Raw genomic sequence first — 25399 nt, 5'->3', positions numbered from 1 at the left:
GGCGCCGAGCCAGTAAGAAAATTAAAAAATAAAAAATAGTAATTTTATATAAAAAAGATTCTTTGTCTGATTTTTTACTGATACATTGTCAGTAAAATGCTAATTTAGGAAGAGGAAATCTAGGACACAGCAGAAAAGTTGAAGCATGTCTTGCAAGGTCTGATTAAGTCACAATAAGATTTGTTAAGAGTGAATTTGTAGGGGCAGAGCCTGTGGCTCAGTGAGTAGAGTGTCAGCCCCACATACTGAGGGTGGTGGGTTCAAACCCGGCCCTGGCCAAACTGCAACAAAAAATAGCTGGGCATTGTGGCGGGGGTCTATAGTCCCAGCTACTTGGGAGGCTGAGGCAAGAGAATCCCCTAAGCCCAAGAGTTAGAAGTTGCTGTGAGCTGTGATGCCATGGCACTCTATTGAGGGCAATATAGTGAGACTCCGTCTCTAAAAAAAAAAAAAAAGGAATGAATTTATGAAAGAAATTTTGAGTGATCAAGTTGGCTATAACTAGAATTAATTTATAAGTATTTCTACAAAATGAATTTTGATAGTAAAAATACATTAATATAAAACTAAAATTTGGTCCCTTATGTTAGAACAACAAGGTTTTCTCAAAGTATTGATCTGCTCTTAGTAAGATTGCAACAGGTTTTGGTTTTTAATTCTAAAATCTGTTCTTTAACAGGCACCTTCTGAACTACAGTTTCTACTTCTGCCCCATTTCTTCCTGAGAGCTATTTAATTTTCCCAATTTCAGGTGAGAAATGCTGTCTTCTTCATTTACAATAATAATTTCTTTCTTTTCTTTTTTTGAGACAGAGTCTGACTCTGTTGCCCCAGCTAGAGTCCAGTGGCGGCATCATAGCTTACTGCAACCTTAAACTCTTGGGTTCCTCCTGCCTCAGCCTCCTGAGTAGCTAGGACTACAGATGTGCACCACGGTGCCCACATAACTTTTTCTTTATTTTTAGTAGAGAGGGGGTCCTCTCGTGCTTAGGCTGGGCTCAAACTCTAGAGCTCAAGCCATCCTTCTGCCTTGGCCTCCCAGAGTGCTAGGATTCCAGGCACGAAGCACCATGCCTGGCCACAATTTCACTTCTTGAGTTAGAGTTTTCATCTTGAACTTTCCCTGGTTCATATTTCAGAAGGTCAACTTTTGCTTTCTGGCATGGCAGGTGATTTGAAAGTCATCCCTCACTGCCTTCTTGTAGCTTCCTCTGCTTTCCTTGAGAAGGTCTGGGATCATAGCTCTCATTCTTAACGTTCTTCTCCCATTCTCATTCTGCTGCCATAACCGGACTCTAAATGTTGATCTTGAAGGTCCAGAAAAGCAATGTCCTCCCCTAGCATGACCTGATTTGGATTCTTGGTTTTTCTTGATGTGTCTGAACTGTTTCACGCAACAGGAAACTTTCCCATGTATACGGCTGCTACAAGTCATATATTCCCTGGTCAAGGGACCAGCTTTCTTAATTGCATTTCTTTACAATATGGTGTACACTCAAAACTTTGGACATACCCTCTTCATGTCTGATTAATGTGCCCTTTTCATCAGGCTCCATTTCCAACTTAATGGACATGGGCTTCCTATAAAGAGGCCCAATCACATGGTAGGAGGTTTTTCCTTACTTTTTTGGTAGCTGGCCTAAAACACAAAATTTATCAAGAAAGATTTCTGTGTTGCCTTTGTTAGGTTTTTGAATACTTAGGAAAACTGAGCTTTGAAGGAGCTATCATTTGTACCTCTGCGTAACTTCCTGTATTGCTTTTAAGTGTTTTGACTATTATATTGGTTAGATGAATATTATTTCACAGTGACTTACAATCCTGTTTTGATGAAGTATTTGTTTATTTTACATCTTTGGTAGGCTTCTCCAATATCAAAATTCTAAATTAAATCTTTTTTTTTTTCACTTTATTCTTTTTTTTTTTTAATGTCCAGACAAGCTTCTCTCTCTCTCTCTCTCTTTTTTGAATTAAAGTTCAATGTACAAATATCCATTGTATACCATTAACAAGTAGAGAATTAAAGTTAACACAACACAAAATATAAAATACACAGAAATAATTCTTCAGAAATATATAGTATTTCTACATGGAAAACCTCTAATTATTATTGAAAATATAAATTATATCTTTTTAAACTAAAATTAACTTTGGAATATTCCAGTTGGGCCTCCGGAGAGCATCAAAGAATGTGGCTTTCATCGTGATTGTAAATGATTAGTTATACTTGATAAATTGTATGAAACACTCTCCAATGATAAGTTATACTTTTTCTTTTTTTTTTTTGAGACAGAGTCTTTGTTATCTTCGCTAGAACGCTGTAAAGTCATAGCTCACAGCAGCTTCAAACTCTTGGGCTCAAGTGATCCTTATGCCTCAGCCTCCCAAGTAGCTGTGACTACAGGAGCCCCCATAATGCCCAGCTACTTTTTCATAGAGACAGGGTCTTGCTCTTGCTCAAGCTGGTCTTGAACTCCTGAGCTCAAGCAATCTACCTGCCTCGGCTTCCCAGAGTGCTAGGGGTTACAGGTGTAAGCCACCACAACTGGCCCATACTTGGTCTTTTTCTAATTGCATTTATGAATATGTTACTGACATAATTGCTTCAAAATTATATATAACTCTTAAAAACCTAATATTATATGTTACAATTCTGGGTATTATGTTGTATGCTACACACACAAACCTAAATTTCCTTGTTAACTGCTGATTATAATAAACTTTTATCAGATTTTTAACCATGGCTATTCTAAGTTTTTTATCATCTACCAAAATTGTTTTGAATTCTTCTCTTTTGCCTTTATAATTCAACTCAGGAAAGACCCTAACAAGTACTCATAAATACAGTTTTCTAATAACTTTAAAATCAATGGACTATAAAAACAATTTCAGAGCACTAATAAAAAATTGATGAATTTATGAAACTATGAATAAAAATAAAGCTGAATAAAATTAATTACAGGAGATTAAGTAACTGATAAAGCGAATGATTTTATGGTCTTCATTTGAAACATTGTTGGTTTGTTTTCTGGATTTAAGGAATTATTTTTCTCTCTTGAGTTACATGTAAGCTATTACAATTTGGTAAAGTATACCTTTATGAACAGAGGCAGAAATATTTGCTTTTTCTTTCTACTTGATCCCTTCAAAATTTGGAATCTATTCATGAGCGTTCTTATGTTTTAGGGCAATATGGTTATTTGAATAAGTTCAATAAAAATTTGTTCTTTCTTTGTGGCAGGGTACAATTGAAAACACTGGTTATATAACTGGCCCTTTTACCAAAATGTCATATTTGAGAATATGCATAAAATGCCTGACTTTAAGGGTTCTCAGCCTTCCCATGAATAAATAAAAATTGTCACTTCCTGGCAGGCCCAGGAGCCTTAAGACAGTAAGTAAAATCTAAAGACTGCCTTGGTTTGTCCTTTGAGCCTCAAGAGATTTTTAAACCTAAAATTAATATGTGGCCAAATCATCATACTTGCAGGCAAAATATGATAAAACTAAAATATAAACTTATTTCACAAATTTATCTTAATCTATCTTTGGTAAAAATCAGGATGATTTCAGGGGTGTCCAACCTCTTTCCTTTTCCTCCAACATGGGACCAGACCCAAAATCCAGGACACGTCTATCCTGGTTATTAAGAAACAACAAAACCTAACTACATAGGTGTGATCCCACCTATGGTGCATGGGAGGGTACATGTCAGATCTATTAAGCACAGAGTATAAAAATCTTAATCCAACAATTAAGTAAAGGAGGTGAGAGATATATCAACCAGTATCATTTAAGCATTTCAAATTGTATATAAAATCAGCACACTGTAACTCCCTCAATGCATTAACGTATACATGATCTACCTCTTTTTGATTTAATAAAAAAAGCAAAAAACAAGACCTAACTACAAAATTATACAGGAGTGATGTTTTCCAAGAAAGGTCTTGATCAAGAGGAGGACATGAAAGTTATTAGGGTAGAAATGAAGCAATTGTGTTTAAAACATCTTGACAAAAAGAGCTACAAGAGGGTTGTCATGGATAAACACCTGATTTAAAAAACGGTCACGAAAGACTGCAAAACCCACAACCTTGCACAAAGGTCATCAAAGCTTTACACACACAAAAAAATACTGAGGCTATCTGCCCAGCAATTGCCTACTCTCAGACTGGTATCACCTTTGGTGTTGATCCTTGTAGCTGAAGACAATTATCTTAAAGCAATTATGTAATTCTCTTTTCTTTTACTTTAAAAATCTTGTCTTCCTTTACCCTCCTGACTATGCACATACTTTATTCTGGTACATGTATTCCCATCACAATGTCCTTTTCAAACAAATATCATTTTCTTTTATATATCCTCTCTCTGTTTGTAGTTTCTTTGCATAAATATATTTGTGGTAAATTCTCTTCATTTTTGCTCCTCTGAATATTCCTCCCTCATGAAGGAAAATTTGTTTTGCTATATTTACAACTTGTTATTGTCTCTCAGACATTGAAAATAGGCTTGGATTCCAATTTTCTCTTGATCATCTTCTGATACTCTGATTAAATATATCCCGACTTCTTAACTTCTCTCTCAGTTTTCCTAATGCTTATTCTGTGCTGCACGTTGAGTAATTTCTTCTGATAGCTCTTCCAGTTTATTAATTCTCTCTTCAGCTAGGTTTAATTTACTGCTTACCTCATGCATTTAATTTCTAATTTCAGTAAATGTATTTCTCACTTCTAAAAATACTATTTAATCCAAAACGACTGTTTTGTCTATAAGCATCCTCCACCTTACTTCCAATTTCTCTTCTTCTCTAAACATAATAAAGATACACAAGTTCAACATATCTGATGAGTTCAATACCTGCAATCTTGGAGATTTAATTCTACAGTCTGCAGTTGATGCCCTCTCTCGGGGTAGCTTATTTTCTTGTGCATCTAGTGATTTCTGATTGAGAACTCGCTTTTGCTGAAACTTGCCCTAAATGAATCTGGAGGCTTATTTTTGAGAGTATTCTTCAGATGAGATTTGTGTTTGTTTCTGTCATGTGGCGGGACAATTTGCATCTTTTTTCTCTCTTGTCACCGTGCATGTAACTTTAGCTCCCCAAATAATATGAACTTAGGCTAAAAATTAGATATTGTTGGGGCAAACATTTCTCCCTCATTCCACCTGAAGCCAATGATGAAATGCCTATTGTCTTTTATACTATGAGTTTTATTAACTATTGATACACTGGAGATATTACCTTTCATGGATTCAGATGTTATGGGAGGGTGTTCTAATAGTTTTTTACCCCCTATCAGGACTCAAATACTATACATAGCATTTCAACAGAATGATTATATACATGTATTTATACACACACACGTAGTTTCACCTGATTTTAATTTAGGTATATTGTCCCTATAACTCGTGATAGCACTCCCTCATTTGAATAATACATTATAGAGTTGCTGAGAAAAATATTCTTTTTCTACACTGTCACACAGAACACTTCTGATAGTTGATGCTGTGTTTTCTTTTTTCCCCCACACTAATCAATCGTCCAATGCCAATTGAGTGTCCTACAATTTAGTCCAATTCTAACACTATCTACCTGAACACAGCATCAGATCACACAGGTGAAGGGTTCAGTTCCACAAGGCTGTCCCATTTCAGGTGCCAACTGCAAGTCTGGGCTTCCTGCACTTCTGACTGACCCCGGCTATAAATCAAGGTTCTCACAAACTTTCTGTATGCTGAATAATTTGCTAGAATGGCTCACGGAAGTCCAGAAAATGCTTTACTTATGTTTACTATAAAGGCTACAACTCAGAAACAGCTAGATAGAAGACATACACAGAGGAGAGTATGGGGCGGGGGAGGTGGTGAGGCTTGCATGACCTCTCTGGATCAGCTGCCCTCCACTCGTAAGCACCAAGGTTGTTCACCAACAGAGAAGCTCATCAAATCTTGTTGTTCAAGAGTTTTCACAGAGCTTAATCTCCAGGGCACATTCCCTTCCCAGAGGTCAGTGGGTAGGACTAAAATTTCCCACCATCCATAATCACTTGATCTTTCTAGTGTCCAGCCCATCTTGAGACCATCTAAAGGCCCTACCCTAAGTCACCTTCTTAGCATAAACCCAAATGTGACCCCAAAAGGGCTCATATAATTAACAAAAGACACTTCTATCACTTAGGAAATTTCCAGGATTTTAAGATCTCTGTGTCAAGAACTAGAGACAAAAACTAAATACATTTTTTATCATACCAATTTAAACCAATCTTACAGCTGCCAGGGATGAGCACATCACCCCTCGAGGGCAAACGAACATCCAGCCTGTCTTTGTTTAACCTTCTGGTTTCATACTCATTGTTTCTGGCCTTTGCTTTCTTCACTTTGTGGACTGATCAATTACGCTTTCAAATCACTACAAATTGTTTTTAATCCCCTCCCAACTTCTTAGTCCATGATATTTTTGGAAACACTGCTGTCTACATCACCTAGTTTCCTATATCTAACAAGTACAAGATATATAGAAGGAAATGCATCAATTCTGCAGAAAGAATGAATGAGGCACTTCTGTTTGAAGTACTGCTAATATTTTGCAATAAATTTGAAGTGTAGTTAAAAAAAAAGTTCTTTCTTTTTAATTCTATGATTTAGAATTAAATCAGCTTGGCAAGGTAAGCTGTGAAAATATTGTGAAGGAAGGAAAGTGCTTTATAGACAAAGCTGTTCATTATGACACAATTCATATTTGTAAAAATTTGAGAACAATTAAGGTCAGAGAAGTGCCTAAGTAATGGGTGATTATGTAACCACTAGATATGATGCCCATTAACATCATGGGACCGACCCAGAAAATGTTTACGGAACAAATTAAATGCAGGAAGCAACTTCAATGTGTATTACAATTATAAATAAGACACAAATATGCACACATGAATGTGAACCAGGAGCCAACTGAAAAAATTAACTTATTAGGAAAGCAACCTTTGGGATGCTTTTTCTTATTTACAATTTGCAATTATTGGTATTGAAGTGTCCCAGGGACAATGGATATGAACTTTAAATGAAAGAAAGTATAGATGTATCTATCTATCCCCTCTTGGAAACAACCTGAGAGGCAAATACATTCACTTGGTGTTGGACAGGCCTGTGTTCAAATCTTTGTTCTGTTGTTTAAGAGCTGTGGCCAAATCTTCACTCCTCCCACTGTGGCTAGGGAATTCTGGCACACTCCTAACTTTATGCTCAGCCACACGATAATGTTGGCCAATGGGACATTAGCAACAATACTTTGATTCCTCCTGTGCTTTGGAGTTTTCTCTGCCACCTCTACCTCTCCATGAGAACACCCCAGACTGGTCTGCTGACAAGACAGAGAAATACTGGAGGACAGCCAAGTTGTTGCTGCCACAGTCCATCTCATCTGAAGCTGACCGTAGACATTTGGTGAAGATACTAAAAATCAGAACCATGCATTCAACTTACAGATTCATGAACTGAACAAACAGTTGTTGACTTAGGTGACTATTAGAATAGTTTGTTACGCAGCATTATCTATGTCAGTCGATAGCTACTACACCTTGTCCTCTTCATCTCTGTACAAGTCCTACCACAATGTCTGGTGCCTAGATAATAGTGCCTAAACACTATTGTGTCTGTCACTGTCCCTTCTCTGCAGGGAGAATGAGACATTTATGCTTGCGTCACCCCTCTCCCCAGCATACTTAACATAGCAACTATTTTTTTTTTACACCTATTTCCTTATACATTCCTCTGTTAAGCCTTGAATGAATTGTAAGAGGAAAGTTAGTTACTCACATTACTTCTACAGCACCCAGCACAGAGTAGACTCTATAAATGTTTTTGCCTGAATTAAATAAATAGATTGGGAGAGCTGACGTGAACCATAACAGCCAGCAGCAGATGGCAAGAAGAGAAGCTATACAGGGTGGTTCTCATGCCAGGAGACTTTAGGCTTTCCAGAAAGCTCACAGAAGGGTGGGGAAAAAAAAAAACAAACAAGGAAGAAAAATGTTTTTTTCTGCTTACCTGTGCCTGTCTCTCTCTCACAGCACTGCACGCAAGCTCCCAGCCGTCTGTGCCCCTGGGAGCTCCCTCCAACTCAGCCTCCCTCTGCCAGCTGTGGACACTTCACTCCACCCCTGGGGATGTGCCCCACCTGCCAGCACAGCTTTTTGGGAACCTACCTTCAGATCAGACACATCCCTGTAGCACTGCTCGGAGCGGGTATGGTCTGAGAGCTGCACATTCCAGAAGCAGGGCAGCTGGTAGACAAGGAAGGGGTTTTGTTTGATGACAGCGTTGAAAATATCCTGGAGGACAAAAGCCAAAGACACCATGAAGACAATCAGGTGGGTTCAGCTCCCAAGGCACTGTATCCCCCTTAAAGGGCTTCCTCTGGGCCCCTTGCTTTGAACACAGCTGGCTCGTACCGATGGGCATTTCTCTTGCTCATTATCTCTAGGAACCAAGCCACAATGTTTGGACAGAGAAGGGGAGAATGCCCCAGGCTGGTCAGGAGCCCAAGGATCTGGTGGGTCTCCTAAAGCACTATCCAGCTAGTTCACGTGGGGCGGACAGGAAGCGACTTTCCTGCCTCAGCCGACATATAATAAATGAGGTCTCTTTCCTTCCCCTCTTCCCAGCCTATGCAGGAGCCCTGTATCATCCATCCTGAGCTCCTGAGGAGGAAACTGCGTGATGACAAGCAGCCCTGCTAATTCAGGGGCCGAGACAAATTACAGATTGTCCCTTTCAGCAGTGCTTCCCTGGGCTTTCTGTGGATTCAGTGATGGATGCTCCTTGGATTCCTGCAGGCCACGGTGCCCACAGCACACATCCTCATTTCAAAATCCCACTCTGACTTGTCTAGGGGGAGTTTTACCTCTTTGGGCTCCTCTCTAAGCTCTCAAACTGGCCTGTACTCATTAACTAGCTGCTGACAGGTGGTGCCAGGGGTGAATTACGGGCCTTCTCTGCAGGAGAAGGCTGAACGACTATCCCCAGTGGACATGGACATACAATGGCTAGCTTTTGGGGACATAATCAAGTCATTGTGACCTGTCTTAAATTATGAGGATGGCAGACACTTTCCCCCTCCAGTTTAAAACAGCTCTCCCTGGGTAATGCTTTTTTTTTTTTTTTTAATTCATTCATTAAATATGGTTGGAAAAGGAAATCAGTTTCTGGGTTTCTTGGGAAATACAGAATGATTAATGCTTCAAAAAAATAGCAAAGTAACCTTATAGAGTTTCTTGTTTCCTCTGTATTAGAAAACTTTGCAGGAATTCAACAAACTGGGCCATTGAACATTGAACAAAAATGTGCATGGTGAGCTTGTTCTTGGGATGAAAAGGCAAGGATGAATTGCAGAAAGCCCAGAGAAATCATCTTCGTGTTTCCCCATAACGACCAATACCACCGGAATACCAAAATCTAAATGGTGATCCTGGTACATCCAAGGTCAATGATTCAAACCCTTCCTTTTTCCTAGTTAAAGTGAGAAATGCTGCTTTTTAAACTAAATACTTGTTGGGTGGGCGCAGTGGTGCATGCCTGTAATTGTAGCACTCCGGGAAGCCCAGGTGGGTGGATTGTTTGAGCTCAGGAGTTCAAGATCAGCCTGAGCAAGAGCCAGACCCTGTCTCCAAAAACAGCTGGGCATTGTGGTGGGTGCCTGTAGTCCCAGCTAGTCAGGAGGCTGAGGCAAGAGGATCGTTTAAGTTCAAGAGTTTGAGGTTGTTGTGAGCTATGACACCAGCACAGCACTCTCCCCATGGTGACAGAGTAAGACTCTGCCTCAAAATAGATAAACAAGTAATTAAATAAAAATAAATAAATACTTAGACTAGTTTGGTGAAGTTCAAGAACCTCTTCAGATTGTCTGGATAACAAGGTGATTTCTAGAGTAAGGTGATTTCTAGAGTCAGGTGTTTTGTCCTTTCTAGTTAAATTCATTTCCCTTGACTATAGGGTGACCAGTATAGGTTCTAAACAAAAAGCTTGGATTAAATAAAAGTGAGACTGGGTTTGCCAGACAGGCAAATGGAACCTTATGTGGGAAATACAGTGTGGCACCCCAGGGTCTCAGAGAGCAGCTGCTGTGCAAACCACACTGCCCGTGAAAAGGTGCCCTCCTCTGACTAAAGCTGACTGCACTCTCCTTATGATTCTGGTCAACAAACTATGAGCTCTGCAGGGCAGAGCGCCGCATCCCTGTCATCCTCTTTCTGATCACGGCCTCTGGCGTACACAGTGTTCAGGGAAAGTCTGCTGGGTGAACAAATGAATGACCAAAGGGAATGAACTAGTGAGTTCTTGTCTTAGAATGTCAAGTACAGGGCAGCTCTGTCCACTTGGACAGAGTCACACAACAGGTAGAAAAATAATTCGACTCATCTCCTTTTATGTGTCTTTGAAGAAACAACCCCAGAGTGCTCAGGTGGCTGCTCACCTGGTCAGCTAAGGATGTAGACAGCATGCCCATGAGCTCTCTCTCCGCCGTCAGCCTCCACATCTGCTCCCATTTCATCTTCCGCAGCTTATCCAGGAGCAGCAGGATCACCCCTGGGCAACAGCAAAGGATAGAACAAAAACGGCATTAAGACGGAAAGCCACAGCCTCCCGAGGACGAGGTCTCATGCAGAGAAGAGTCCTAAGCCTTGCTGTGTATAACTCTTCCCTCTCAAAGTTCTCCCCGAGAGGCTCCACTCTATGGGCACACTTCGGAGATGAAAATACCTGGGGTCAGGCCTCGGGCTGCCAGCTGCTTGGGAGGAGACTAGAACATCTCCCTGGACATCCTCATCGTATGGAGAACAGGAACACAGGCAGCAAAGCGTTGTTATGAGGATTAAGTGAGATGAACGAAAAGAGCCCAGTACTTCCCAGAGATGGGACAGCGGTAAAGTCTGCACAACAGGGTGAGTGGACTTGTTGCTGCCCAATTGTACACATAAATATGGCTAAAATGGTAAATGTATGTTATGTGTATTTAACACAACAATGAAATCCTAGCTCTGCACCTGGTACACAGTATATTTGTTAAAAGCATTAGGTTCTCTCCTGTGCTTTTCCCCAGAGATATGACAACCTAGCTAGGGTTGGTTGATAGATGACATTCGTGTAATATACGCTGTTTATTAGTACAGATAAAAATTAGCTCCTCTGGGACTTTATTCTGGGTACTATTTTGCCAATTTGCTTGACAATTACCATGTGGGTCTGTCTCAATGTTCCCCATGTCACCAGAGTCTTCTTCAACCCACTCACAATCAGCACTTATTGGGGAAGGCAATGCTGACATTGTATCTGTAAGCGGAGCTTCAAAAGCTCATAGGAAACAAAAAATAAGAGGTTGGTTCTACTCCTTGCTGCTTTCTTTCTTCTTCGTCTTCTTTTTTTTTTTTGTTGTTAGTTTTTATGGAGAGGGACTTGGGATAAATGGGGGATTGTTTAGGGAAGGAAATTCTCATTGCATATTAGGTCAGAAAATTAAGTTCATCAACTCAACATGGAAAAAGTGCTTATACCTCCTTGCTGAACATCACTATGGTCACCTGCCAGGTACTCCCCTTGGGGAGCTATGCTCGGACACCAGTGCCTAGTCTGCCTGTCAAAACAATTTTGGAACTCTTTATGGAATGGCCATCAGATCTGTCATTGTACGAGGTTGGACAATTAAGTTTGAGAACTCATCCTAGAAAAAGTGCTCCCTACCTCATTACCGAATATCGCTATGGTCACCAGATGGCCAAGGGGAGACCTTGGACGGTGACCATGGTGATATTCAGCAATGAGGCAGGTGGCACTTTTTCTAGGATGAGTTTGCAAACTTAACTGCTACGCCCTGTACATTCTTTTGTATCTGCAATGAAACAACTAAATGTATTACCCAGGCAAAAAATAAATAAATCAATAAAAATCTAAAGAGAAAACCATGTTTTGACTTAGCGGAATGGCTTAGAAACAGCTATCTACCACCAGGTCAGTTAGATTCCACAAAAAACTCACCAAGCACAAAACACGAAAAGCCCAGAGAATTTCTCTGCAGGCCACTGTAGTCAATTTGGTAATTTGGTGGATGGAACTGTGGCACCCATGGCCCCTCAGATCAATCCTCTTCAGGGTTCTTACTGTGTTTCCCGAAAATAAGTCACTGTCTTATATTTATTTTTTTTCTCAAGAAGACACACTAGGGCTTATTTTCAGGAGATCTCTTATTTTTATTAAGTATAATACAACAATCTACATTTATTCAAATACAGTTAAGTCATCTTTTTCTGGAACATGACAGGGGGAGCTGACCTTGTTGGTGGGGCTGGTGCTAGTGATGCGTGAACTCCTTTCCCCTAGCTATTCGCACGTGTGCAATAGGATGCCTGGGACCGCAGTTACCACACGTGCACCAGCGCAAGTGCAAACTGCTTGGAGAAAGGTACTGCGGCAGATAAAAGGTATTCCAGTCTTCCTTACCACTCCATGCCGAAATGCATGGCATCCATCACTTGGTCTTATTATCGGGGTAGGGCTTATATTTAACATAATGCATAGAAATCCTGTTAGGGCTTATTTTGGGGGTAGGTCTTATTTTTGGGGAAACACGGTAGCTCAGCACAATGGTCAGTGGAGAAAACTCCAGGCAGCTTAAAAATGCGCTTAGTTGATACCCAGTACATGCATTTCTAAAACGGGAGGAAAGAAACAGATTTTCCCAAATCACACATAAATGTCAACTCTAAGACTTTTTACTTATTCCACTGGTACATATTTGGAGAAAAAGGAGATTCACCATTTAGTGAAGGGTGTTTGCTCAGGTGGAGTTAAAGTAAAGAACAGTATATAAATGGTTATGGGAAGAATGGGCTAACACACAGAGATCTGAACGTGTAAGTCAGGAGGGCAAATTACATCTCTTGCATACCTCTCTTGCTTTGTTAGATTTTTGGAATATATCCTTTCCTTTCATGCTCCCAAGGGTCTGTACAAGACAGATTTTGTCATCTTTATTTTGTATGTGGAAAAACTGAGAGGCTAAGCCAGACATTTTTCTAGCTCACAGTTCAAAGGTATGTGTTAAAACTCAGATCTGCCTTGACTTCCAAAGCCAGTGCTTCTTCCAATAAACCACATGTGTAAAATGAGGAAAATTGTCCTACACAATTCAGTAAACTCATGCCCTCTTTTGGTAGGCTGGTAATGTTTAACTACCTACCAGCTGTCCCAGGGGAAAAACTAAAACAACTTGCTTTGCAGCATTTGCCAATGACAATGGTGTAAATACTCCCATCATTGCTCATGTCAAACTAGCAATGTGATGACATCAAATAGTAAGCTGGGGAGAGAAAGGTACAGTTAGCCCCCCAAGCCAGTGCATGCTTGCTCTAGCACAATACTGAAATCATTCTAAAACTGTTTTAGTAACAGTAAAATTCACCTCAAATGCATTATTTGATTGCTTCTCTTGGAGAGAAAGAAAAAAAAAAAAACATTTACAAAAAGTTACAAATCCAGAGTAATAGTCTCAGTCACTGGTGATTGATTCAAGAAAACAGAGTCCAGTCAAACACGTGAAAGAATTTCATTAAGTCTTAGCACAAAAACTAATTTTAATTAGGTTGGGCAGATGCTCTAATACAGAATTAAAAATGGAAGGGGTGGGGTTGGAAGCTGTAAATAAATGATCAAAGATATTAATGCACATTTTGAAGCCTCTAGGGAGGTCCGTGATAGATTTATCAGTCTCTGGAGACTGAGCTGAGAAGCCTCTAGGGAGGTCCATGATAGATGTATCAGTCTCTGGAGACTGAGCTGAGAACTGTTGCTTTTTAGTGGTGTTAAGACTTGGCAAGTCCTAAGTGGCAGATGTGATTCAGCGTCACTTGTCAGGCTCCTTCAAAAGTGGCAATGTCTAAAGCTGTAAATAAAATGACACGCTGAATACAGAAAAGCAAGACCATTGTCCCAGCTGGCCAACCTTTACTTTTTGTGTGATTTATGTTTATTTTTTAAAATTATGACTATTTTAAACCAACAGAAAAGTCAAAAACTACTGTAAGGGATGCCCACCACAGATGTAACAGATGCTAACAGATTGACACGTGCTGTTAAAAAAAAAATAAGCATAACAGATAAATCTAAAGTTCCTCCGTCTCATTCTGTCTCTTCTCTTCCTCAGAGGCAGTAGCTGGCATCCTCTGGTGGTTGTGTTTCATACCTATGTGTGTTTTTATATTTTTATTCCTTATGTTTAATAATACACAATGTATCAGCTTGGCGCTGGTAGCACAGTGGTTATGGCACCAGCCACATACATAGAGGCTGGCAGGTTTGAACCCGGCTGGGGCCAGCCAAATAACAATGACAACTGCAACAAAAAATACCTGGGCTTTGTGGCGAGTGCCTGTAGTGCCAGCTACTTGGGAGGCTGAGGCAAGAGAATCGCTTAAGCCCAAGAGTTAGAGGTTGCTGTGAGCTGTGACACCACAGCACTCTATTGAGGGTGACATAGTGAGACTGTCTCAAAAAAAAAAATACACAATGTACGGTATTTTTAGTATACTCTGTATCACATATTTCCTATTCCAATTTGCCTTTTCATCAATTGTTATGTCATTAGGATTCAACCATGTTAGCATTTCAATATCAAATTTATTCATCATAGTCACTTTATTCATTTATTTTATATATGTAAGAGGATTTATTTTTGCATTCCCCTACTGAAAGACATTTTGGTTGTTTCCTATGTTTTTGCTATTATAAACACAATTTTTTTTTTTTTTTTTGCAGTTTTTGGCTGGGGCTGGGTTTGAACCCAACACCTCCGGCATATGGGGCTAGTGCCCTACTCCTTTGAGCCACAAGTGCCACTCCTTGCTCTTATAAACAATGCTGCAATAAACAGCCTAATATCTATCCAGGTTTCACTGGGCACGTGTGTGAGTACCAGCTTCGACCTCTGGCCGGGGACAGCTGTGTTGCTGGTGCTGTTTGTCTTGAAACATCTTCAGTTACTCCATCTTCCTTCCTTACAGCTGGCCCATTACTAAGGTCACTGATTCTACACAGGGAATGGCTTTGACCTCTTCTTTTATTCATTCATTCAACAGTTATTTATCAAGCACCAACTATGTGTGATCTAATGGAAGTAGATCTGGACTTGTTCCCCGCCCCCCCGCTTTCCCCAGACTCATGGGCTTTGTTCCAAATATTAATTCAGCATATATTTACTGGTGGTGTAGATTCAACCTTTGCCAGGCCCGTTTATGGAGCTCATCTATATAAGACATACACCATTATAATTCAACGTGTGGACAGTAGACGCTGAGAATGTGCACTGCCTTTGAAGGGAGCTCCAGAGGGAGGCCCAGGCTGCCCAGGGCTAGGATTTGGCCAGGCACACAAGGGGAGCAAGGAACGTCTGAGGAAGGAGCACGGACAGAGGCATGAAGGTCGGAGACAGCGTGCCGAGCCCAGGCTGTGCAAGAACTAGCACATGTGGTGGCTAGCCAGCCTCAACAGACGTGCCAAGATGTGCTTCTGAATAGTGGAGCAGGCAATGGTCAGGAAGACTCTGGAATCTGTGCAAAATAGCTGCTTTCCAGTCATTTTCTACATGGACAACCCATGGGGCTATCAGGATGAGATACTTGCAGCCAGAAGGCCTGATCCAGGGGCTCCAGCTGCCCCACGCCCCATCCAAGTGCCCCTGTGGGCTGAGTGGATGCCTATATTGGAACATGTCACCGATGTGGGGCACACTGGTTGGGAAGCCCTACTGAGGACAAATGGGAACCTGAGCAGGAAGGATGTTGAGTGACACAGTGACCGTGACCAAATCTCTTTTGGAAAGGCCAACCTCAAGTGTCACATTACCATGCCATGTCACAAGATCAAAGGACACCTCCCAAATCTCAGAGGAGTCTACAGAACGCGTCACAACCCCTTGGTTGTGGACAGATTCATCTGAGTCTTGCCACAGTTTATTTTTTCCCATTTAATGGTACCATTTCTTCCAGTAAAACCAGTGCAATGGCATTCTGTCACCTCACCCTCTGCCTCTGTCAACTCAATGTGTCAACGCTCAGGCTGGCTTTCTATTTAGCATCCCAAAGAGTTTACTAAATATACTACTCTCTGTTTCCTGATTCAACCCAGGAGCAGAATCCAAAACAAACAGAAAAATTCATGAGCAAACAAGTCACAAAGCTTATGCGTTTCACTTGCAGCTTCCTGGGTCTCCTCTCATCTCACAGCAGTTTTAGAAAGTAGGCAGGTCGGACATGATCACGGTATAGTGACATGGGAAATGAGGCACTGAGAAGAGGGTGTCTCTCCCAATGTCACAGTGTAGGCAAGGACTTACTCCTGCCGGTCTGGGGAAGGTCTTTATCCTAGGATATCAGAACCATGGAAGACCCTGTGTTTCGGGGGCTGGCAGCCCCAATGAATGCCTTTTCTTTGTACCCCAACATTTTGAAAGATTGCTAATGTAATGCTGAGGGTGTGTTTGGCCAACATATGAGTGCATGGGAAACAGGGATCCCAGGACCCACAGCTGGGCCATATGTCAGCTGCCCCTGACACGCCAACCAGAGCAGTAGGGTCCCTGCCTGCCTTTAATCGCATGTCCTGCACTGAAAAGTTATTTCTTCTATAATTCATGTCAGATTTTGTTTTTTGAGAACCTGTTATGAGTCTATCCATTCGGCTAACTGGGGATTTTAGCAGTATGTAAAATACACTTGTTCTCTGGCCAGGTGGGGGGGGCGGGGAGATAGGTGACTAAGAAAATGCTGATGACTGTGATGAATAGGAGAGGAGAGAGGACCATGGGAGCCTGCTGTGGGGTCTGAGGGGGAAGAATTAGGGAAAAGGTTCCCGAAAGAAATGATATCTAAACTGAAACTTAAGGAAGAAGAAGGTTATCTGGATGAGAAACAGGAAAAGTGAAGGTTCAGCCCAACAGGCTTCTCCCAGCAGGCCAGTAGTTTCAAAGGAACAGGTTGCCAGTATCTCTGGCAGGTAGCAAATGTCTTCCACCTTATTTGAACAGCAGACCTTAAACGGCAATGGTTCAATTCCCTTTCGTATCTCAATCCCCCTAAAAGAAAATTTAAAAAGAGGCTGCACAAAGTTGTCCAGTATTGGTGAAAACATTCGTCTTTGCTCCTAAGTCTATAATTAACCCCAGGTTATTCATACAACAAAATCCTCCCATTCTCAGAATGATGTAGCAGAATGAATTCTGAGAACACAGGGACTTCCTTTGCAGCTACTCCAGAAGGGAAAGCTGTAAGTAAGAGAAATAAAACAAACAAAAAAGCTCCAAAACCCCAAACAAAACGATAGCGGACTTGGAAGACACAGTCGTGGGTTTCAGTCCTAACAGCATTCCTTATTACCACTGTGACTCTTGAAAAAAGTCCCTGGACTCTGAGCCTCAGTTTCTTATTTGTAACTTATTGACAATCTCAAATTAACTCCAAGATGACTCTGACGAATAATAAAGAATATCCTTAGGGTATCTAGTATAGTAGGAAGAGCACCCTTAATACTGAAGTGAGAAACATTAGTTGATAACTAATGCTCATACCCAGTAAATCCTTTACTATCCTGAATTCACTGATCATTCAAATAACCTTCAAAATCCTCTTATGTGTTGAACATATTGGCTACTTGAAATATTTTCAGGCCCAGAGCCTTCTCAGTCTTCTGACAATCGTCACCTAATGCAGTCACAACCAGCATGCTCAGGAGATCCCTTGGGGTTATTCCATGTGGCAGCTAAAGAGATACAGCCACAAGAAGAAAAAAAATAATAATAAAGGAAAAAAAATCCACCATATGGAAAAATTATGTGCATACATTGTGTTCATAAGCAGCTAGGAAGTCTGTTTAGGATGTTAAATATAATCACATTAATACAAGTTGAGTGAGAGAATCTGGCTGCTTCTTCCAAGGTTAGGAGCCTGTACCCAGGCCATAAAGAGTTTAAAAACAACATTTCCAAGGGAAACAGAACACTATTGACCTCACTCCCATGGCGCCTGGGAGCTATCCCAATTAATGATTGTAAAGGGCTTTCAGAATATGAAGTGGTACATAGAAGCTTAATAAATAACAGTTGCAGAAACTATACATTTCCTCATTAAGGTGCTCAATTATCACTCACTGAACCTGCAAAATTCCCACCAGAATGAATACAAATTATGCGCTCGCATGCGAAGTGGAAACAGGCTTTTAAACTGAACACTGGTTAAAATAATGAAAATGGCTCTATCGGAAATCAGACTCCTTCAAGCTGAAACAACACAGACTTGGCTTTGGAATGCATGCCCCGAGTCAGATTTTGACACTGCTTTTCTGCTGTCAGGAGGAAGGTGGTGCCAAAAAAGCTTGACTTTGGCCTCTGTCTGGCACTCACCGCTGCCTGATCCGCCTATTTCCAGCCTTGCTGTCGGGGTCTGGGAGCGCGGAGCGAGCCCCTTGCCCCGGAGCGCTCTGCAGAGGCGGTGTTCCTTAAACTTGACAGGGACTGTCAGTGTTGCTGGCTGGGCTGCCAGTGACTGGGGGGCCCTATCTACAGCTGTTGTGCTGGGAGCATAGAGACCAGCACTAAATTAGTAAATGAACAAATAAATTAAAAATCAAAGGATTCTCTCCTGAACATCTGGTCCAGGGGTAAGGCGTTTCATCTGTGGATCGGAGGGCAGGGTTTCTTTTCCCCAAATTGAATATGGAACAACGGCTCGGTAGCCCAGATGGTAAGGAAAGAGAAGTGGAGGTCTGTGAAGAGGGAGAACAATGTTTTATTTTGTTTTTGTTTGGTTTGGAGCCAGATGTTGCTTTTGGCCAGTGCAACTACAAAAGAAATAGAATAAAAATGATGACAATAATGACGCCACCTACCAGTTATCAAGGAACCGCTGGAGACTAGAGATAAAGTACTTAGATGACCTCCAATGCTTAAGGCAAATCTGCAAGGTAGATGGAATTATCCCCATTTTTCAGATGGAGAAACTAAGGCTCACATGTAGCTAGTCAGTGGCAGAATTAATTTCAGCCATTGACTTTTAACCATGTTATCTTTCAACCATGCCACCTGGGGTGTGTGTAACACGCCCATAACTAAATATGGCCAAAACAAAACAGCAGGAAGCAGTGAGTAAACGTGTCAAGGGCTTTGACCAGCGGGTCCTAACCAGATTGCCTCTGTGAAACCTGGGAGGATCCTGAGCATTATAAAGGCCAGGCAGAGTAGAGCGTCCCAGAGCATAGCTCTGCGTGAAAATGAAGCTGCTGACCCAGGGAAGGGCCTGATCTGGGATAAGTGCTTGTAGTTGCAGGGGGGTGGGGGTGGGGTGAACACAAGAAATATTTGAATCAGGACCCTGTTCCAAAGCTAACTTGTGTCAACCTGCCCTCCTGCAGGTCATCTGAACCTACTCAGCTAACTTCACAGCCAGTACAGGACTACCTCTTAAAACGTTTTCAGCCAGGGGGATGCCTTATGCTTGTGCTATGAAAACTTGCTGATTGGGTGGTGCCTGTGGCTCAAAGGAGTAGGGTGCAGGTCCCATATACCGGAGGTGGCAGGTTCAAACCTGGCCCCAGCCAAAAACTGCAAAAACAAAACAAATAAAAAAAAAAAACAACTTGCTGATCAAGAGGAGTTTCTCCCACTCTTCTCATCTCTCCCATCCTCCACGGCTTGCTTTTATTCTTGGGCATGGTAAAGAATACAGCTGGACCTGCTCCATCACTTAAGCCCACATGCTTCCTTAACTCAGCCGGGGAAACTGAAGTCCAAAGAGGCTACGTGACTCTTTCAGACCAGGGGCAGAGCGGGCTGCAGATTAAATCTTTTCTTCCAAACTCAGTGTTTCCCAGATATATTGTGGTGTTTTGAGGGGATGTTTGGGACCATTCTAGTAGGTGTTACGGGAAGCAAGGCTAAGTAAGTTTAGAAGACGGGTTAAATAAAGTCAAACACTGATGGACACATCAATGCTCATGGTCAGTCCTAATGGGGTCACAGCACCCCACCTTGCAGACCTTTTGTCCCCTCTCCACTGGAAACTGGGAGGATGTTGCTGCTACCTTCACGTGAGTCCTCACCGCTGCTACCTGTAGTTCCTGGGCTCCCCACTCCACCTGTACTGCCAAGGCCACTACACGAAAATGAAGATTTGCTCCTTAGTCCGTTAGTGGTTCTCATGGCTTTGCTGGTTTCAACCAGAGAAATCCTAAGTGGGCACTGAAGGGGTGCTCTGCAGGAGGCCCTGGGGAGCACGGGAACTCTTATCCAGGAATGTTTATGAAAATGACCTCACAATCACAACTTCTCCTCCCTTCTGCTTTGAAGAACTGGAGTTGTCTTTTCATGCATGACCCAACAGAGGCGAGTTTATTAAAAACCACTTAATTTAAAATCTCCTGCTGATTTTACCTGGCACTCACTTTTGATCATGTAAATTAAAAGGTTCTGTAGTCTAGTTTTTGCTTTTAATTTTTCTTCTTAAAAGTTCTTTGAGAGAGAGAGAGAGAGAGAGAATGGAAACCCTTCTACCACCTGATTTTTTGCTGGCTTTTTGGCAAGTGTGGATGAGTTGGCGTCCAAAGGGCTGCTCAAGCCTCATAAATGACTGGTGGTCATTCACTCCCTTATTCATTCATTCATTCCATAAACACTTTTGAGCCACTTCTGTGTTCCCAGCTCAAGAGAATTTGAAGGTATTATGCGCGTTCAAAGAGAGAGAGGTATGTTTTAAGCAGAAAGGGTGGGCTCCCAAAGGAGGGTGTGGTAGAATCTCACGTCATGAGGAGCAGTCCTTTAAGAGAACAATGCCTCACGCTTCCTTTCATCTCCCTGGACAGAACTCATCTGGCCAAGGCTGCGACAGGACTAAAGAACACAAAGGGTTTCATGTCTGCCAAAGACGTCAACCAAGACGTGCTGACGCTTTTACTTATTTATCTTTTCCTCTTATAAACACACTTTTTAATCGAGTATAATGCACATTCATAAAAGTATGCAGTTCTTGGGTGTACGGCTTGGTGCATTTTCACACGCTGAACTCACCCTTGTAACGAGAACCCAGAGGAACAGAACATCACCCACAGACCTGTTTTTGGTCAAAAGGAATCCTCTTTATAATCACACACACCCCCACCTTCCTGCCACGATCCCTATGTCTTATACTACAGTATAGTTTTATCCATTTCTGAACTTTTCATATGAACTGAATCATTAGACAGTAGATATCCTTTTCGCGATTGGTTTTTTGGCTCATTATGAGTTTGTGAAATCCACCCATCGTTGTGCATGTAATTGTAGACTGTTCCTCTCAATGTATAACACAAATGTATCTCATTCTACTTTCCCGTTATATTCTGATGGACACTGGGGTTGTTTCCAACTTTGGAAGCTATTATAAACATTCTCCACCACATCTTTTGATGTCCTATGTATGCATTTCTGGTGGCTCCATACCCAGGAGTGGAATTTCCAGGTCACTGGGTGTGCCTGTGCTCAGGTTAAGTAGATTGTAAAGTGGTTCATGAGAGTCCCAATTGCTCTACTATCCTGCTAAAAACTGACACTGTTTGACTTTTTGCATTTTAAACCTTCTGGCAAAGGTCTACACTTTGTATAGTGGTATAACAATATGGGTTTCAATTTGCATTTTTTAATGACTAATGAAACTCACAGCCTTTTTATACATCAATTACCCACTGGGTATCCTATTTTGAGAAGTGCCTGTTCTGACGCTCATTTTTTTTGATGGGGGTTATCTGTCTTTTTCTTACTGGTTTGTAGGAGTTGTTCATTTATTTTTCAGATTACTTTTAAAGCAGAGGAATGTGGTTCCCGAAGCCGACTGGAGACAACTCCCTTTCTGGTTTTGTGTGTCCCATCAGGCAACATCAGAGACCTCCTTCTCACAGCATCGCCCACTCTCTCTGGTGGGTGGCACTTGCTGCCCACTTTGCCAGTCTTTTCCAAAATCATTAAGCAAACAACAAAAATCCCTCAAAGAAGGTTATCAAATCCACGCCTCTCCTCCATCCCCAGGGCCCTGAGGAAACTGAGGCTCACAAAGGCTAAGAGGCTGGTTCAGAGTAACATGGCTAATACAAAGTCAAGAAAGGACAGTCCCTGGGAAGTCTGCCTTTCCTCCACCTCTCTGCTTCTCTCCGATCCATCTGTCCAAACTCATCTCAGCTTTCCTCAGTGCTTTTAGACGCATTTGACAAACCAGAGAGCTAACCCCGCAGACCTGAGGAGAGTCCGCAGGTAGTTCCTCTTAACCAGAGTGTGCTCGGCAAATACAAAGATGTGGAAAAGGGCTGGGCACAGGGGCTCCTGCCTGTAATCCCAGCATTCCGGGAGGCTGAGGTGGGTGGATTGCTTGAGCTCAGAGGTTTGAGAACAGCCTGAGCAAGAGCAAGACCCCGTTTCTACTAGAAATAGAAAGAACTAGCTACCTGTAGCCCAGCTACTTGGGAGGCTGAGGCAAGAAGTTCACGTGAGCCCAAGAGTTTGATGTTGCTGTGAGCTATGATGATGCCCTGACGCACTCTACCCAGGGCAACAGAGACACGTCTCCAAAAAAAAAAAAAAAAAGAGAGAGACACAAAGAAAAAAAGAGGATGTGGAGAAGGGTTGCTATGGGTTGAATTGCATCTCACCAAAAGGTATGTGCAAGTCCTCAATATCCGTGAACGTGACTTTATTTGGAAATAGGGTCCCTGCCATCATAATCAAGTTAAGGTAAGGTCATATGGGATTAGGGTGGGGATTAGGGTGGGTGGGCCTCAACCCAATGGCTTGGCGTCCTTATAAGCAAAGGGGACAGAGGAAGCAGAGACAGGCACTTGGGTTATGCTGCTGCAAACCACAGAATGCCCAGGGCTACAGAGCTGGACGTGGCAAGGAAGGATCTGCCCTGTATGTCCCCAAGAGAGCATGGTCTGGCCAACCCCTTACCCTGGACTTCCAGCCTCCAGAGCTGGGGAAGAATTCCTCTTTTGCACCACATGGTTTGTGGTATATTGCTATGGCAGTTCCAGGAAAGTAATCTTATTGTCATTTGCCAGATTTGGACAGACTTTCAGCTAATCATTAAATCATAGAAAGCAAGTAATTCTATCCATTTTAGACAGCAGCTGATAAGAAAAAACCCAAGGCATAAATCACGCTCACGGGCCTGGGTTCCCTCTCTCCTCCCACCCAGCATATCCCCCAGAAGGTCAAGTCTCTTCCAGGATCTACTCTGAGCCAAGACGGACCTTCAGAGCCAGTGCATTAGAAAGCAGGAGATAACAGATATTGAACAAAAGGACATCCTAGCTGTGCACAGGCCACCACAGTTCAGGTAGTTATTAAAGACGCTCCAGCTTACCTATTTCAGGACGAAGAGAGTATTTTCTATGGCTGTAGAGGGAACAATATGGAGCAGTACCAAGACATTGGTCTCGAAATTGCCACTCGATAAAACAGAGCACATGAAAAGCTTAGAAAAGCCAGGGGTGGATGCAAAAGCCCAGGACAGCACTGCAGAGCCACCTGTAGGGGGGCGAGGGAGGGTCTGACACCCCGAGGATTATATACCAGTTACCGCAACGGGGCTGCAACTCTTTGAGCAGAAGTCAGAAGTGCTGACCAGTTCCTTGGGGTGGGGATTTTAATTTGTTTTTTACAAATAATGAGCCTGCCTCTCCCTATCAGTCTGGCTAGATGCTTCACTGCACAAGATGATGTCTCATTTGCCTCCCAAGAAGGGCGAGATGGCGTGGATGGCGGAGCAATTCCGACCATCAGAACATGGGCAGCACCTGCAGGGATGCAGGGCTAATGAGCTGCTGGCAGGCGAGACGCTTTCTACACCTTCCAACGTGAAGCGAGCCGAGTGGAAGGGCACAGCAACGCACCTGCATTATTCACTTGTCCGTGTGCTCAAGGACAAAGCAGGCTCTAGAAGCCTTCAGGGAGGCTCATGCAGAGGCTGCAGCTACGACCTGCTCTTTTCACCCTGTTTAAGAGGTGGGAAGAGCACCTCTTCTGTGCCAGGTATACACCAAGCCACATGTCGCCTACTCTCTGCTTGTCACTTCCAGGCCCATTCTGTGCCCAGAGAGACTCGTTCCTACATAGTGAATCACTTTGGGGTCCCTGGTGGCTGTTTCCTGGTGGAAGCTTCGGCAGCAGACTGGACAGTGGGAGGAAAGAGAGGGCCCCTCCTCCATGCACTCTTGAGTGCAGGCAACATTTCCAACAAGGGCCGTGTCCTCTTCTCTTTCGGCGTCTGTGGGCAGGGCAGCCATCTCCACGGTGTGGGCTCTCCATGGGTTCTGGCACCATTATCTCTTTGTATCTTGTTATGGGTTGTATTCACTCCCCCTGAAAATTTATTTGCTGGATCATCTCAGAATGTGATTATTTTTGGAGATAGGGTCTTTAAAGAGCCACGTAATTCAACAGGAGGTCATGTGTGCACTGGTCTGTTGAATCCGACCAGTGTACATTCATCTGGTCAGAATTACTTGGCCACTGAAGCTGTCTCGCCTTCCTTGGGAGGCCGATGAGAAATCATCTTCTGTAGTGCGGCATCTAGCCAGACTGGTAGGGAGAGACAGGCCCATTATGTGTGAAGAGATAAAATGCTCAAACAGCCAGCTGACTGCAGTCAGAGAGCTGTGGTCATTTTTCAGTAGCTGGTATACGGCCCCTGGGGGTGAATCCTCCTCTTGCAGAGGGAGGGGTGCACTGCTGTCCTGGGCTAATCCAGCATGACAGGTGGACTCATAAGAGGTAGTAATTAGGGCAAGGACACTCACAGAGGGGGCCCATGTGAAGACACAGAGAGAGGACAGCCATCTACGTGCAAACCAAAGCGTGGGGCTGGAGAAGAACCCACCCTGTGGACAACTTGGTGTCAGACTCCTAGAACTTTAAGAAAATAAATCGTTGTGGTTTACGGTCTATGGTACTTTGCTCTGGCAGCCCTAGCAAACTCCCACGCATCTCATCTCTCATCCAAGAACTGCTCAAACCCTCTGCTAGTCCCTGGGTGCCTCAGTGTCCTCTGTTGACACCTGCAGTGCTGCCCACTCACCTCTGCAAGCTGTCCCTTCATCAAACTATGTGGACTCACTGGGTTGGCGGTATTCCTTGGTGTCTTTCTGACTATTACATGTATGTTACTTCAGTTAATCTTCTGAGCAGCCCCATGAAATTGGGAAGTTTATGCTTCTTTTACAAAGAAGGAGACAGGCTCAGAGAGGTCACCCAGCTGGTGAGTGACAGAGCTGGGATTTCATCTGACGTCCTTCTGACTCCAGTGACACTATGTGCTGACTCTGGCTGATCCACAGCCTGCTGAAG

At 42.7% G+C, this 25399-nt stretch overlaps 1 protein-coding gene across 2 annotated transcripts in view; it reads right to left on the bottom strand.

Moving 5' to 3' along the window:
• The window catches only part of LARGE1 (LARGE xylosyl- and glucuronyltransferase 1), a 514791-nt gene that overhangs the window by 73554 nt on the left and 415838 nt on the right, over nucleotides 1-25399 (bottom strand). For both annotated transcript variants that reach the window (XM_012801262.2, XM_023509378.1), the window contains exons 9-10: nucleotides 10466-10578; nucleotides 8199-8324 (exon numbers count right to left, since the gene is read on the bottom strand). In XM_012801262.2, the coding sequence (XP_012656716.1) occupies nucleotides 8199-8324; nucleotides 10466-10578 (239 nt within the window). The remainder of the gene's footprint in view (nucleotides 1-8198; nucleotides 8325-10465; nucleotides 10579-25399) is intronic.

This window comes from Otolemur garnettii, unplaced genomic scaffold (genome assembly GCF_000181295.1).
Source record: "Otolemur garnettii isolate 467f Iridium unplaced genomic scaffold, OtoGar3 scaffold00007, whole genome shotgun sequence".
NCBI classification, from domain to species: Eukaryota; Metazoa; Chordata; class Mammalia; order Primates; family Galagidae; genus Otolemur; species Otolemur garnettii.
This window is presented reverse-complemented; position numbering and strand designations above follow the sequence as displayed.